Genomic DNA, 15,563 nt, shown 5'->3' with positions numbered 1-15,563 from the left:
GAGGGCCATCATAAGTCATAGAATGAATACAGGTCCACTATACTATATGACTGATGATCTGTGAATTGAACGCTTGTGATGCGTGCTTACAGAGTTTGGAATTGTATTATCTTTTTGTGTTACGAGGGATTGTCAGTGCACAAACTGCCCTGATCTGGTGTGAATTGAAAGAGAATTGACTTTGGCCCAAAGGCAAATATGGATACTCTTTGAAAGTACAATGTTGGCGCAATCTTCACCAGTGGAGGCTGCTTAGTTGAGGAAGGCTCATAATAACGTCTGGAACGGCACTAATGGAATGGTATCAAACAGATATAATACATTTGTTTGATACCATTCCAGTGTATTCCGCTCCAGGATTACCACAGTCCTGACCTCCCCAATTAAGGTACCACCAACCTCCTGTGGTCTTCAGCAGTGGGCCTGCTCTGGTTGATCCTGTCTGGATGTTCTGCTTCATTTGAAAAAGGTTGATCAGGGAAGAGGGGAGGAGCGACAGCCAGGTAGGTTAGTGGGGATTGGCTGATCAGTGAGGAGGGTAAGAGCGACGGCCAGGTAGGTCAGTTGTTGATCAGGGAAGAGGGGAGGAGCGACAGCCAGGTAGGTTAGTGGGGATTGGCTTATCAGTAAGAAGGGGAGGAATGACTGGCAGTAAGTAGGTCAGTGGGGATTGGCTGATCAGTGAGGAGGGGAGGAGTGACTGGGAGTAGGTCAGTGGGCTGGTGGGTCACCTGTCTCTTCCTCTTTCTGTCACAGTGTGTGGCGTTGTACTCACTGTGTGCCACGTCTCAGTGTCTGAATGTGAATCCATGTCACTAACCAACATTCTTATGTGAGTTAAGTACATGTCGGATTAAAAATGTCACGAGGCCTGATGAAAACAGAACATTTGTCGATAAACTTCCAAATGTCGACAAACAACATTTGCTAGACAAGGTGGGATCGTTTTGTGTCGGTAAAATTCATTATCAGAGAAATGTCGGTGGAAACACTTTCAATGCGCAAATATTGATCAAATCGAAGTAAATGTGAAGTCATGCGATGACTCGTCAGGAAAGCATGCAGTTTATTAGGCTACAGATGAAATAAGTTACGATGAACTTCACAAGGTGGTGAAAGTGCAAGGTGATGAGCTTGATGCTCTTCTCCACTAAATTTAGAGGGTCTTGAATAAGGCTCTGCACTGGATATATTATTGATAGCAGCACACATGTTTTTGGTACATGGGAAATTAAGTGGAAAAGGTATGTTTATGTGCACTACGTCATCCCACACAGTTAAAAAAAAATCCCCAACAAGTACATTTCATGGAAACACATCTCTAGTGGGAGTCATGCAGAATTTAGAATATTCTCCAATTGGACGGACACCTAGCTACTGAATCACATTCAGACACTGTGTCAGGGAATATGGCTCTGCACTGGATAAATGATTGATAACCACACACACAGACACACACACAAAGTCGTCATGTCTCTCATAAAGTATCAAAGTACCTAGTTAACATATTGCTTGCTGACACACTGTCTGTTGAGAGACTCGGGTGGATATAAATATCACTCTCCTGGGATTTATTCACTCGGAACCGAACGAAAGCAAACGTTGCAAAACTGGAAATTTGGCCAATAAAAACGTTTTGCTACAGTGTGCACTAATGATAATGCACCCTTGTTCCTCCTTAACAGGACCCTGACTATGAGGACATCAAAGTCGAAATAGAGGAGGAGGAAGAGGAGGACAATAAGCGAGGAAGGAAGGACAAGAAAAGCCCGAAAGAGAAGAGAGAGTGCAAGGAGGAGCTTAGGGAAACTCTGGAGTTCGATTAGTCCATATAAGGGCGGATCCCCTGTAGCTCTGCCCCCTCCAGTGCTGGAGGACCAACCTGATGAAGAGAAGTACATAATGGAGAAGATCCAGCTGGCCAATCGGCAGCTGCGGGATCAGAAAGCACCGGACATGACTCTGCGCCGACGCCTTCACTTCAAAGAAACGCTGGTGGATCTGGTGATGCCCCCGCTGAAGTATAGTGAGAACGACAGTGGCGCCACCCACAGGACAGAGGTGGTAGAACAGGAGTGCCACAGCCCGATCAACGGCAAGGACATGGAGGTAGAGAGTGAGGTGTCGGGGAAGCACTCTAAGCTGACAATCTCCCCACATGAAGCTGAAGGAGGAGGGCATGGGAGCAAGCCTGGAGGTGGAGGTGGGGAGGGAAGAAAGACGGTCAGCCACAGCCTGATGTTGCCCCCTCCTCAGGGCTAGTAGGCTGTCATCTCAGGGCATGTAGGCTGTCGTCTCAGGGCTAGTAGGCTGTCGTCTCAGGGCTAGTAGGCTGTCGTCTCAGGGCTAGTAGGCTGTCGTCTCAGGGCTAGTAGGCTGTCGTCTCAGGGCTAGCAGGCTGTCGTCTCAGGGCTAGCAGGCTGTCGTCTCAGGGCTAGTAGGCTGTCGTCTCAGGGTCTCAGGGCTAGTGGGCAGTCGTCTCAGGGCTAGTAGGCTGTCTTCTCAGGGCTAGTAGGCTGTCGTCTCAGGGCTAGTAGGCTGTCGTCTCAGGGCATGTAGGCTGTCGTCTCAGGGCTAGTAGGCTGTCGTCTCAGGGCTAGTAGGCTGTCGTCTCAGGGCTAGTAGGCTGTCGTCTCAGGGCTAGTAGGCTGTCGTCTCAGGGCTAGTAGGCTGTCGTCTCAGGGCTAGCAGGCTGTCGTCTCAGGGCTAGCAGGCTGTCGTCTCAGGGCTAGTAGGCTGTCGTCTCAGGGTCTCAGGGCTAGTGGGCAGTCGTCTCAGGGCTAGTAGGCTGTCTTCTCAGGGCTAGTAGGCTGTCGTCTCAGGGCTAGTAGGCTGTCATCTCAGGGCTAGTAGGCTGTCATCTCAGGGCTAGTAGGCTGTCGTCTCAGGGCTAGTAGGCAGTCGTCTCAGGGCTAGTAGGCTGTCGTCTCAGGGCTAGTAGGCTGTCGTCTCAGGGCTAGTAGGCAGTCGTCTCAGGGCTAGTGGGCAGTCGTCTCAGGGCTAGTAGGCTGTCTTCTCAGGGCTAGTAGGCTGTCGTCTCAGGGCTAGTAGGCTGTCGTCTCATAGCTATCCCTGAGTAGGCTGTCGTCTCAGGGATAGCAGGCTGTCGTCTCAGGGCTAGTAGGCTGTCGTCTCAGGGTCTCAGGGCTAGTGGGCAGTCGTCTCAGGGCTAGTAGGCTGTCTTCTCAGGGCTAGTAGGCTGTCGTCTCAGGGCTAGTAGGCTGTCGTCTCAGGGCTAGTAGGCTGTCGTCTCAGGGCTAGTAGGCTGTCATCTCAGGGCTAGTAGGCTGTCGTCTCAGGGTCTCAGGGCTAGTAGGCAGTCGTCTCAGGGCTAGTAGACTGTCGTCTCAGGGCTAGTAGGCTGTCGTCTCAGGGCTAGTAGGCTGTCGTTTCAGGGCTAGTAGGCTGTCGTCTCAGGGCTAGTAGGCAGTCGTCTCAGGGCTAGTAGGCTGTCGTCTCAGGGCTAGTAGGCTGTCGTCTCATGGCTAGTAGGCAGTCGTCTCAGGGCTAGTAGGCAGTCGTCTCAGGGCTAGTAGGCTGTCGTCTCAGGGCTAGTAGGCTGTCGTCTCAGGGCTAGCAGGCTGTCGTCTCAGGGCTAGCAGGCTGTCGTCTCAGGGCTAGCAGGCTGTTGTCTCAGGGCTAGTAGGCTGTCGTCTCAGGGTCTCAGGGCTAGTGGGCTGTCGTCTCAGGGCTAGTAGGCTGTCGTCTCAGGGCTAGTAGGCAGTCGTCTCAGGGCTAGTAGGCTGTCGTCTCAGGGCATGTAGGCTGTCGTCTCAGGGCTAGTAGGCTGTCGTCTCAGGGCTAGTAGGCAGTCGTCTCAGGGCTAGTAGGCTGTCGTCTCAGGGCTAGTAGGCTGTCGTCTCATGGCTAGTAGGCAGTCGTCTCAGGGCTAGTAGGCAGTCGTCTCAGGGCTAGTAGGCTGTTGTCTCAGGGCTAGTAGGCAGTTGTCTCAGGGCTAGTAGGCTGTCGTCTCAGGGCTAGCAGGCTGTCGTCTCAGGGCTAGCAGGCTGTCGTCTCAGGGCATGTAGGCTGTCGTCTCAGGGCTAGTAGGCTGTCGTCTCAGGGCTAGTAGGCTGTCGTCTCAGGGCTAGTAGGCTGTCGTCTCAGGGCTAGTAGGCTGTCGTCTCAGGGCATGTAGGCTGTCGTCTCAGGGCTAGTAGGCTGTCGTCTCAGGGCTAGTAGGCTGTCGTCTCAGGGCTAGTAGGCTGTCGTCTCAGGGCTAGTAGGCTGTCGTCTCAGGGCTAGTAGGCTGTCGTCTCAGGGCTAGCAGGCTGTCGTCTCAGGGCTAGCAGGCTGTCGTCTCAGGGCTAGTAGGCTGTCGTCTCAGGGTCTCAGGGCTAGTGGGCAGTCGTCTCAGGGCTAGTAGGCTGTCTTCTCAGGGCTAGTAGGCTGTCGTCTCAGGGCTAGTAGGCTGTCATCTCAGGGCTAGTAGGCTGTCATCTAAGGGCTAGTAGGCTGTCGTCTCAGGGTCTCAGGGCTAGTAGGCAGTCGTCTCAGGGCTAGTAGGCTGTCGTCTCAGGGCTAGTAGGCTGTCGTCTCAGGGCTAGTAGGCTGTCGTCTCAGGGCTAGCAGGCTGTCGTCTCAGGGCTAGTAGGCTGTCGTCTCAGGGCTAGCAGGCTGTCGTCTCAGGGCTAGTAGGCTGTCGTCTCAGGGCTAGTAGGCAGTCGTCTCAGGGCTAGTAGGCTGTCGTCTCATAGCTATCCCTGAGTAGGCTGTCGTCTCAGGGATAGCAGGCTGTCGTCTCAGGGCTAGTAGGCTGTCGTCTCAGGGTCTCAGGGCTAGTGGGCAGTCGTCTCAGGGCTAGTAGGCTGTCTTCTCAGGGCTAGTAGGCTGTCGTCTCAGGGCTAGTAGGCTGTCGTCTCAGGGCTAGTAGGCTGTCGTCTCAGGGCTAGTAGGCTGTCATCTCAGGGCTAGTAGGCTGTCGTCTCAGGGTCTCAGGGCTAGTAGGCAGTCGTCTCAGGGCTAGTAGACTGTCGTCTCAGGGCTAGTAGGCTGTCGTCTCAGGGCTAGTAGGCTGTCGTTTCAGGGCTAGTAGGCTGTCGTCTCAGGGCTAGTAGGCAGTCGTCTCAGGGCTAGTAGGCTGTCGTCTCAGGGCTAGTAGGCTGTCGTCTCATGGCTAGTAGGCAGTCGTCTCAGGGCTAGTAGGCAGTCGTCTCAGGGCTAGTAGGCTGTCGTCTCAGGGCTAGTAGGCAGTTGTCTCAGGGCTAGTAGGCTGTCGTCTCAGGGCTAGCAGGCTGTCGTCTCAGGGCTAGCAGGCTGTTGTCTCAGGGCTAGTAGGCTGTCGTCTCAGGGTCTCAGGGCTAGTGGGCTGTCGTCTCAGGGCTAGTAGGCTGTCGTCTCAGGGCTAGTAGGCAGTCGTCTCAGGGCTAGTAGGCTGTCGTCTCAGGGCTAGTAGGCTGTCGTCTCAGGGATAGCAGGCTGTCGTCTCAGGGCTAGTAGGCTGTCGTCTCAGTGTCTCAGGGCTAGTGGGCAGTCGTCTCAGGGCTAGTAGGCTGTCTTCTCAGGGCTAGTAGGCTGTCGTCTCAGGGCTAGTAGGCTGTCGTCTCAGGGCTAGTAGGCTGTCATCTCAGGGCTAGTAGGCTGTCGTCTCAGGGTCTCAGGGCTAGTAGGCAGTCGTCTCAGGGCTAGTAGACTGTCGTCTCAGGGCTAGTAGGCTGTCGTCTCAGGGCTAGTAGGCTGTCGTCTCAGGGCTAGTAGGCTGTCGTTTCAGGGTTAGTAGGCTGTCGTCTCAGGGCTAGTAGGCTGTCGTCTCAGGGCTAGCAGGCTGTCGTCTCAGGGCTAGTAGGCTGTCGTCTCAGGGCTAGCAGGCTGTCGTCTCAGGGCTAGCAGGCTGTTGTCTCAGGGCTAGTAGGCTATCGCCTCAGGGTCTCAGGGCTAGTAGGCTGTCGTCTCAGGGTCTCAGGGCTAGTAGGCAGTCGTCTCAGGGCTAGTAGGCTGTCGTCTCAGGGCTAGTAGGCTGTCGTCTCAGGGCTAGTAGGCTGTCGTCTCAGGGCTAGTAGGCAGTCGTCTCAGGGCTAGTAGGCTGTCGTCTCAGGGCTAGCAGGCTGTCGTCTCAGCGCTAGCAGGCTGTTGTCTCAGGGCATGTAGGCTGTCGTCTCAGGGCTAGTAGGCTGTCGTCTCAGGGCTAGTAGGCTGTCGTCTCAGGGCTAGTAGGCTGTCGTCTCAGGGCTAGTAGGCTGTCGTCTCAGGGCTAGTAGGCTGTCGTCTCAGGGCATGTAGGCTGTCGTCTCAGGGCTAGTAGGCTGTCGTCTCAGGGCTAGTAGGCTGTCGTCTCAGGGCTAGTAGGCTGTCGTCTCAGGGCTAGTAGGCTGTCGTCTCAGGGCTAGTAGGCTGTCGTCTCAGGGCTAGCAGGCTGTCGTCTCAGGGCTAGCAGGCTGTCGTCTCAGGGCTAGTAGGCTGTCGTCTCAGGGTCTCAGGGCTAGTGGGCAGTCGTCTCAGGGCTAGTAGGCTGTCTTCTCAGGGCTAGTAGGCTGTCGTCTCAGGGCTAGTAGGCTGTCATCTCAGGGCTAGTAGGCTGTCATCTCAGGGCTAGTAGGCTGTCGTCTCAGGGTCTCAGGGCTAGTAGGCAGTCGTCTCAGGGCTAGTAGGCTGTCGCCTCAGGGCTAGTAGGCTGTCGTCTCAGGGCTAGTAGGCTGTCGTCTCAGGGCTAGCAGGCTGTCGTCTCAGGGCTAGTAGGCTGTCGTCTCAGGGCTAGTAGGCAGTCGTCTCAGGGCTAGTAGGCTGTCGTCTCATAGCTATCCCTGAGTAGGCTGTCGTCTCAGGGATAGCAGGCTGTCGTCTCAGGGCTAGTAGGCTGTCGTCTCAGGGTCTCAGGGCTAGTGGGCAGTCGTCTCAGGGCTAGTAGGCTGTCTTCTCAGGGCTAGTAGGCTGTCGTCTCAGGGCTAGTAGGCTGTCGTCTCAGGGCTAGTAGGCTGTCGTCTCAGGGCTAGTAGGCTGTCATCTCAGGGCTAGTAGGCTGTCGTCTCAGGGTCTCAGGGCTAGTAGGCAGTCGTCTCAGGGCTAGTAGACTGTCGTCTCAGGGCTAGTAGGCTGTCGTCTCAGGGCTAGTAGGCTGTCGTTTCAGGGCTAGTAGGCAGTCGTCTCAGGGCTAGTAGGCAGTCGTCTCAGGGCTAGCAGGCTGTCGTCTCAGGGCTAGCAGGCTGTTGTCTCAGGGCTAGTAGGCTGTCGTCTCAGGGTCTCAGGGCTAGTGGGCTGTCGTCTCAGGGCTAGTAGGCTGTCGTCTCAGGGCTAGTAGGCAGTCGTCTCAGGGCTAGTAGGCTGTCGTCTCAGGGCTAGTAGGCTGTCGTCTCAGGGATAGCAGGCTGTCGTCTCAGGGCTAGTAGGCTGTCGTCTCAGGGTCTCAGGGCTAGTGGGCAGTCGTCTCAGGGCTAGTAGGCTGTCTTCTCAGGGCTAGTAGGCTGTCGTCTCAGGGCTAGTAGGCTGTCGTCTCAGGGCTAGTAGGCTGTCATCTCAGGGCTAGTAGGCTGTCGTCTCAGGGTCTCAGGGCTAGTAGGCAGTCGTCTCAGGGCTAGTAGACTGTCGTCTCAGGGCTAGTAGGCTGTCGTCTCAGGGCTAGTAGGCTGTCGTCTCAGGGCTAGTAGGCTGTCGTCTCAGGGCTAGTAGGCTGTCGTTTCAGGGCTAGTAGGCTGTCGTCTCAGGGCTAGTAGGCTGTCGTCTCAGGGCTAGCAGGCTGTCGTCTCAGGGCTAGTAGGCTGTCGTCTCAGGGCTAGCAGGCTGTCGTCTCAGGGCTAGCAGGCTGTTGTCTCAGGGCTAGTAGGCTATCGCCTCAGGGTCTCAGGGCTAGTAGGCTGTCGTCTCAGGGTCTCAGGGCTAGTAGGCAGTCGTCTCAGGGCTAGTAGGCTGTCGTCTCAGGGCTAGTAGGCTGTCGTCTCAGGGCTAGTAGGCTGTCGTCTCAGGGCTAGTAGGCAGTCGTCTCAGGGCTAGTAGGCTGTCGTCTCAGGGCTAGTAGGCTGTCATCTCAGGGCTAGTAGGCAGTCGTCTCAGGGCTAGTAGGCAGTCGTCTCAGGGCTAGTAGGCTGTTGTCTCAGGGCTAGTAGGCTGTCGTCTCAGGGCTAGTAGGCTGTTGTCTCAGGGCTAGTAGGCTGTCGTCTCAGGGCTAGTAGGCTGTCATCTCAGGCCTAGTAGGCTGTCATCTCAGGACTTGTAGGCTGACGTCTCAGGGTCTCAGGGCTAGTGGGCAGTCGTCTCAGGGCTAGTAGGCTGTCTTCTCAGGGCTAGTAGGCTGTCGTCTCAGGGCTAGTAGGCTGTCATCTCAGGGCTAGTAGGCTGTCGTCTCAGGGCTAGTAGGCTGTCGTTTCAGGGTCTCAGGGCTAGTAGGCTGTCGTCTCAGGGTCTCAGGGCTAGTAGGCTGGCGTCTCAGGGTCTCAGGGCTAGTAGGCAGTCGTCTCAGAGCTAGTATACAGTCCCATTGTGGGTAGACAGTCTCAGTGTGGGTAGACAGTCCTAGTCTGAGTAGACAGTCCTAGTCTGGGTAGACAGTCCCAGTGTGGGTAGCCATATTGCTGCTCTTATTTCTCCTGTCTTATCCGGTGTCCTGTGTGAATTTAACTATGCTCTCTCAAATCCTCTCTTTCTTTCTCTCTCTCAGAGGACCTGAGCCCTAGGACCATGCATCAGGACTACCTGGCATGATGACTCCTTGCTGTCCCCAGTCCACCTGGCTGTGCTGCTGCTCCAGATTCAACTGTTCTGCCTGCGGCTATGGAACCCTGACCTGTTCACTGTGATTACTATTATTTGACCATGCTGGTCATTTATGAACATTTTGTCCATGTTCTGTTATAATCTCCACCCGGCACAGCCAGAAGAGGACAGACCACCCCTCAGAGCCTGGTTCCTCTCTAGGTTTTTTCCTAGGTTATGGCCTTTCTAGGAAGTTTTTCCTAGCCACCGTGCTTCTACACCTGCATTGCTTGCTGTTTGGGGTTTTAGGCTGGGTTTCTGTACAGCACTGTGATATATCAGCTGATGTAAGAAGGGCTATATAAATACATTTGATTTGATTTACTGATTCCATAATAACTTTAAGGGCTAGATTCAACTTCGGCGATACGGATTGAATCAAACCCTAAATTGTTTGTCAAGAGTGTTTTTAAGTTTATTCTTACGTTTATTAATTTATAGTAGTGACATAGATGACTATAAATGTTAGAGATTTAAAAAGAAAGATGGCTCGATAATGTATTTATAATTTGTAATTTCCCTGAACAAAAATAAACTCAACAATTTCAAAGATTTTGTTCATTACAGTATTAGGAAATCAGTCAATTGAAATAAACTTATTAGGCCCTAATCTATGGATTTCACAACTCAGAATACAAATATGGATCTGTTGGTCACAGATACCTAAAACAAAGTTGCGACTTGGATCAGAAAAACCCAGACTAGGACTATATCTGGTGTAACCAACATTTGCCTCATGCAGCGCGACACATCACCTTTGCATAGAGTTGATCAGCATGTTGATTGTGGCCTGTGGAATGTTGTCTCACGGATATTGTCAGTAACTGTAACACGCTGTCGTACACGTTTATCCAGAGCATCCTAAATGTGCTTTATGGCAGATGTGTCTGGTGAGTATTCAGGCCTTGGAAGAACTGTGACATTTTCAGCTTCCAGGAACTGTGTACAGATGCTGCAGTCAGGTCAAGACCCTGGTGAGGATGCAGATGAGCTTCCCTGAGACGGTTTCTGGCAGTTTGTGCAGAAATTCTTCGGTTGTGCAAACCCAGTTTAATCAGCTTTCCGGTTTGCGGGTCTCAGACCATCCCGCAGGTGAAGAAGCCAGATATGGGGGTCCTGGGCTGGTGTGGTTAAATGTGGTGTGCGGTTGTGAGGCAGGTTGGAGGTACTGCCAAATTCTCTAAAATGATGGAGGCTGCATATGGTAGAGAAATTAACATAAAATTCTCTGACAACTCTGGTGGACATTCCTGCAGTCAGCATGCCAATTGCACGCTCCCCCAAAACATGAGGCATCTGTAGCATTGTGTTGTATGACAAAACTGCACATTTTAGTGTCCTTTTGTTCCCAGCACAAGGTGCACCTGTGTAATGATCATGCTGTTGAATCAGTTTCTTGATATGCCACACCTGTCAGGTGGATAGATTATCTTGGCAAAGGAGAAATGCTAACTAACATGAATGTAAACAATTTTGTGCACAAAATGTGAGAGAAATAAGCTTTTTGTGCGTATGGAACATTTCATGCATCTTTTATTTCAGCTCATCAAATATGGGACCAACAGTTTCCATGTTGTTTAGATTTTTGTTCAGTATAGAAAAAGTTTAGTTTAATCAGTCAGTACTTTGAAGGATTTATGATTTACTGCTGTCATATTCATGTCTAGATTTTCAAATACATTTTTCCAAAACCACTTCTCTAAATGTTTTTTAACTGAACCTATTTAAAATGTGTTGACAAACTGTAAACAATGTACACATTCCAAAATAAAGGACAGGGTTGAAACTATTTTATGCAGTATAGTCTTTTTAATTTATAAGTACACATTACAACAAAAGAGATGGATACAGCAATTCATATTTAAATATTAGTTAGACACAAAGTGGCCATCCTCCCTATCAAAAGATAAGCTAAAACTCTACTCTATTAACTTAAAAATGATAATTTACATTTAGTTAGCAGTTGTATCATTGAAATATCACAGTACACACAAGGCACATTCTTTCCATTGGACTATAACAGTGCATGTGCCTGCCTGTCTATTGTTACCCATGAAATGAGGACGTTTTGAAAGGAAAGGACACTTGTTACGCCACCTTAAAATAATAATTCCTTTAAACAGGAATAAATGTCATCTTTTATTAAAAAGGTTCTAATATCAAATGCCGACAATTGCAATAGCAGCTGTCGATCTTTAAAACACACACCATTGTGTCAGCTAACTTGTAAACAGTTATCTTACTCTGTGTTCGATTACACTGAACGGAGGGATTAGCTCTGGTCCGAGGCGTTACTAAGGCTTGCTAACACTAGTAAGATGCACTAACGTCATGGACCAGAGCTAGGGAGGGATGACGTCTTTATCACACTACAAACAGGAAGTGCACAAAGTCGGGACAGATAAGATCAGACATTACTGTCCGTCACTGAAAAGGATTATAGCTCCCTGTTTGTAAAAATAATGCCCGACAGCTTTCTCTCGGTAAATGCATATTCAAGACAATAATTCAATGAATAAATAGATAAACATTTACTGTGTTCACACCGCCTGAAAGAAATATTGTTTTATGAGTGCATATGAAGCATAAACAGACATTTTTTATTTCTTTTTTCTAACAGAGAGAAACAATGTCAACTGGCATTCTTCTCTTTGGCTGGTTCACAGTGCAGTAAAAACTGGACATATGTAGGACAGGGTGGTATTGAAACAGCCTCGTATATGAATCACAAAGGGACCTGGAACTTTAAAGTTCATCACAAAGGGACCTGGAAGTTACCTGAAACTTTAAAGTGTGAGGTACAACGACTGGGTTTCAACCCAACAGAGAGAAAAACTAAGACCCAAATGGGAACTCAAGTACTGGCATTTACAGAAATAAAAATCACAACAACACTAAAGCCAAGACGACAACAAAACTAAGAACAACAACGATATAACCTTGCACATCAAACAGTACAAAAATAAAATTGTTCTGATCCAAACTTCATTAAATAAATAGACAAAGATTTGGGGGATGCAGAGCTGGGTGTTGGTTGGCTACTACAGCTCATCTTTGGGGTTGATGTTGAGGCTCGTGTCCCACTTTGATTGGCTGCTTTGGTTGTCCAATGCCTGCACCACCTCATCAGCCTGTAGACGCTCCTGGAGAAGAGAGGGGGGGGGGGGGGGGGGGGGGGGGAGAGAAAAAATAGGAACAATGTATTATGATACAAACATCTTCCTAAATAAATACCAATAAACATACTCCTAAATAAAAAGCAATAATATACATAGCATGATATACTATCCTCCATATGTGTCACTATGGAAGATATTATGATAGATGGGGTCATCATGACAGTTTACCAGTTCTCTGAAGAGGGGGTCCAAGGTGAACCACAGGGCCACGGCACACCTCTGCCCCCTGGTGACGGCCCTCACCCCATGGGGGTTCTCCCCTCCGGACGAGAAGCCCACCATACGACCACACTTTGGCTTCACCTGAGCCTGGGGGAGGAGGAGGGGGAGATCACGGTCAGTACTGAAGTACAAAGAAAGGGTAAGATAGTAAGACTAATACAAGTGTCAGGAAATACAGCCAACAAAAAGTGTCCCTTCTTGGGAGAGGACTCACTGTGACTGTTTTGGCATCCATTTCTGTGAAGATGAACTCCCCACCCTCAAAGTCTCCATTCAGGTACAACAGAGCACTGAGAACACAATGAAAACCATTGGAAATGTATAATAGCCATGCTTATTGAACACTAGGTAATGGTATAGTATGGTGCCATTGGTAGCATGAGTAGATTTCAATGTATACTGAACAAAAAATATAAATGTTACATGGAAAGTGTTGGTCCCATGTTTCATGAGTTGAAATAAAAGATCCCAGAAATGTTGCATATATGCACAAAAAGTTTATTTCTCTCAAATGTTGTGCACAAATATTTGTTTATATCCCTGTTAGTGAGAATTTCTCCTCCAAGATAATCCATCCACCTGGCAGGTGTGGCATATCAAGAATCTGATTAAACAGCATGATCATTACACAGGTGCACCTTGTGCTGGGGACAATAAAAAGACAATCTAAAATGTGCAGTTTTGCCACACAACACAATGCAAAAAAAAAGAAGCTTATTTCTCAAAAATGTATGGCGTCATGTGGGCGAGCAGTTTGCTGATGTCAACGTTGTGAACAGAGTGCCCCATGGTGGCGGTGGGGTTATGGTATGGGCAGGCATAAGCTACAGACAACTAACACAATTGCATTTTATTGATGGCAATTTCAATGCACAGAGATACCATGATGAGATCCTGAGGCCCATTGTCGTGTCATTCATCCGCCGCCACCACCTCATGTTACAGCATGATAATGCACAGCCTCATGTCGCAAGGATCTGTACACAATTCTTGGAAGCTGAAAATGTCAGGATTTGTCCAGGATTGTTCAGGTTTTGGTCACTAGATGCTCCCATTGTGCTTTTTTGACCCTTTTGTTTTTCCCTTGTTCTAGTTATTAGTTGCACCTGTGCCTTGAATGTATTTAAACCCTTAGTGTTCGTCAGTTCTTTGCTCTGTGTTTGTATGTTAGCACCCAGCCCCAGCCATACTGTGAACCTTTGTTTCTCAAGTTGGATTTTCTTGAGGTACTCTGGTTTTGTTCTTGTTTATTTTTAATTATTCTTTTGTTTTTTTCCCCTGCTGTTCTTCCCACTTTGTGGATTTTCCTTGTGTCTTGGAGGATATAATTTTTTTTCTCTTGGAATTACTTTTGACGTTGTGGATTTATATTTTTGCCTGAAGATCTTTTCCTTCTTTCTTTATTAAATCACTGTCTGTAGTACTGCTGTGTCTGCCTCATCTTCTGGGTTCTGCCCACTATTAGTGGCTCAGTTTACGAAGTGACTGTTTCTCACACCGGAGACCCGAGTTCGTAAGCGGGTCCTTACAGAAAATGTCCCAGTTCTTCCATGGCCTGCATACTCACCAGACATGTCACACGTAGAGCATGTTTGGGATGCTCTGGATCAACGCATACAACAGCATTTTCCAGTTCGTGCCAATATCCAGCAACTTCACACAGCCATTGAAGAGGAGTGGGACAACATTCCGCAGGCCACAGTCAAAAGCCTGATGAAACCATACACAAAGGACATGTGTCGCACTGCATGAGGCAAATGGTGGTCTCTTCAGATACCGACTACTTTTCTCATCCACACAACTACCTTTTAAAAACAATTGTATTTGTGACCAACAGATATCTGTAGATTACCATAGATTAGGGCCAAATGAATTTATTTCAATAGACTGATTTCCTCATATGAACTGTAACTCAGTAAAATCTGAAATTGTTGCATTTCAATTTTGGTTCAGTGTAGTTAGGAAGCAGCTTAGCCTTGGACCAGAGCTAAACTTCAACCCTAAGATGCATTATAAACTGGGTGGTTCGAGCCCTGAATGCTGATTGGCTGAAAGCCGTGGTATATCAGACGTTATACCATGGGTATGACAAAACAGTTATTTTTACTGCTCTAATTACGATGGTAACCCGTTTATAATAGCAATAAGACACCTCAGGGATTTTTGATATATGGCCAATATACCACGGCTAAGGGCTGTATCCAGGCACGAAGCAACGCGGTGTACCTAAGAACAGCCCTTAGACGTGGTATATTGGCCATATACCACACCCCCTCGAGCCTTATTGCTTAAGGTATAAGCCCTAACCTGTAGTCTCTGTAGGTGTAGGCTGGTGCTTCTTTCCAGCACTCGTTGGCCTCTGGGTCTAACAGACAGTTGTCAGCGTGGATGGGATGACTCAAGTCATTTCTATGGTCCTGTTGCCCTGAACCAAACAGAGATCAACTTTATTAACACCAAACAGAGATCAACTTTATAAATCCCAAAACAGACTAAGTTTACTTAACCTACACAGAGGCAAACAAACCAAATTTGACTGAACCAACATGCTGAAATTCACATGATGTTCAAAGTTATATGACACTATAAGGAAAGTTTTAAATGGTTCAAGTTCCTACCCGACTACATTGCAGACGCATGCCAGATCCTACAACGCCTGGATTGGTATTTAACATATCAGCTATATGAAAGGATACAGCCATCTGATGCTCGACAGCACCGTCAATGACATGGAACGCAACCATTGATTGATGCAATGCCTACAAATCTAGGTCGGGCAGGAACTCAACAACAGATATATTGATACAATAATCAATGGGCATGTTTGAGAGCATCAATTCTGTGATGCATTGTGGGTAAGTTGTGACTGATCTATAAATAATTAAATAAGTTATGTATGATGCAAGGTGATTTGTCGATCAATCATTTAACATATGCCTGCAATATCGAACATGTGGCTCACCTGTGATGGCGGTACGGCACACCAGGTGTGTGTAGGAGAAGTGAAGTGTTGAGTTGAGCAGGAAATAAGACTCGATGATGCGCCTTGCCCTCTCGCTGACGTCGTAAAACAGACGAGCGCTCTTCAGAGGGACACGGCCCTCATAGCCGTACTGAAGGTAAAAAAACACAGTAACAAAATTGTAGAAACAAAACACAGCAGAAGCACATTAGAAACATGGTAAAACACAGTAGAAACAGTAGAAACATGGTAAAACACAGTAGAAACACAGTAGAAACATGGTAAAACACAGTAGAGACATGGTAAAACACAGTAGAAACATGGTAAAACACAGTAGAGACATGGTAAAACACAGTAGAGACATGGTAAAACACAGTAGAAACATGGTAAAACACAGTAGAACGTGGTAGAACACAGTAGAAACATGGTAAAACACAGTAGAAACATGGTAAAACACAGTAGAAACATGGTAAAACACAGTAGAGCGTGGCAGAACACAGTAGAAACATGGTATAAAC

General features: G+C 48.8%; 1 protein-coding gene across 1 annotated transcript in view; it reads right to left on the bottom strand.

The window, feature by feature from the left end:
• Nucleotides 1-11,272: 11,272 nt before the first annotated feature.
• The window catches only part of LOC109889038 (prolyl 3-hydroxylase 2), a 102,613-nt gene continuing 98,322 nt past the window's right edge, over nucleotides 11,273-15,563 (bottom strand). Inside the window, exons 11-15 of the mRNA XM_020480183.2 lie at nucleotides 15,046-15,196; nucleotides 14,391-14,508; nucleotides 12,298-12,373; nucleotides 12,030-12,170; nucleotides 11,273-11,825 (exon numbers count right to left, since the gene is read on the bottom strand). Coding sequence (XP_020335772.2) covers nucleotides 11,724-11,825; nucleotides 12,030-12,170; nucleotides 12,298-12,373; nucleotides 14,391-14,508; nucleotides 15,046-15,196 — 588 coding nt within the window. The 3' untranslated portion in view covers nucleotides 11,273-11,723. The remainder of the gene's footprint in view (nucleotides 11,826-12,029; nucleotides 12,171-12,297; nucleotides 12,374-14,390; nucleotides 14,509-15,045; nucleotides 15,197-15,563) is intronic.

This window comes from Oncorhynchus kisutch, linkage group LG4 (assembly GCF_002021735.2).
Source record: "Oncorhynchus kisutch isolate 150728-3 linkage group LG4, Okis_V2, whole genome shotgun sequence".
In the NCBI taxonomy this organism is placed as follows: domain Eukaryota; kingdom Metazoa; phylum Chordata; class Actinopteri; order Salmoniformes; family Salmonidae; genus Oncorhynchus; species Oncorhynchus kisutch.
Note: the sequence above shows the minus strand (reverse complement) of the source record. Positions and strands in the feature narration are given on the sequence as shown.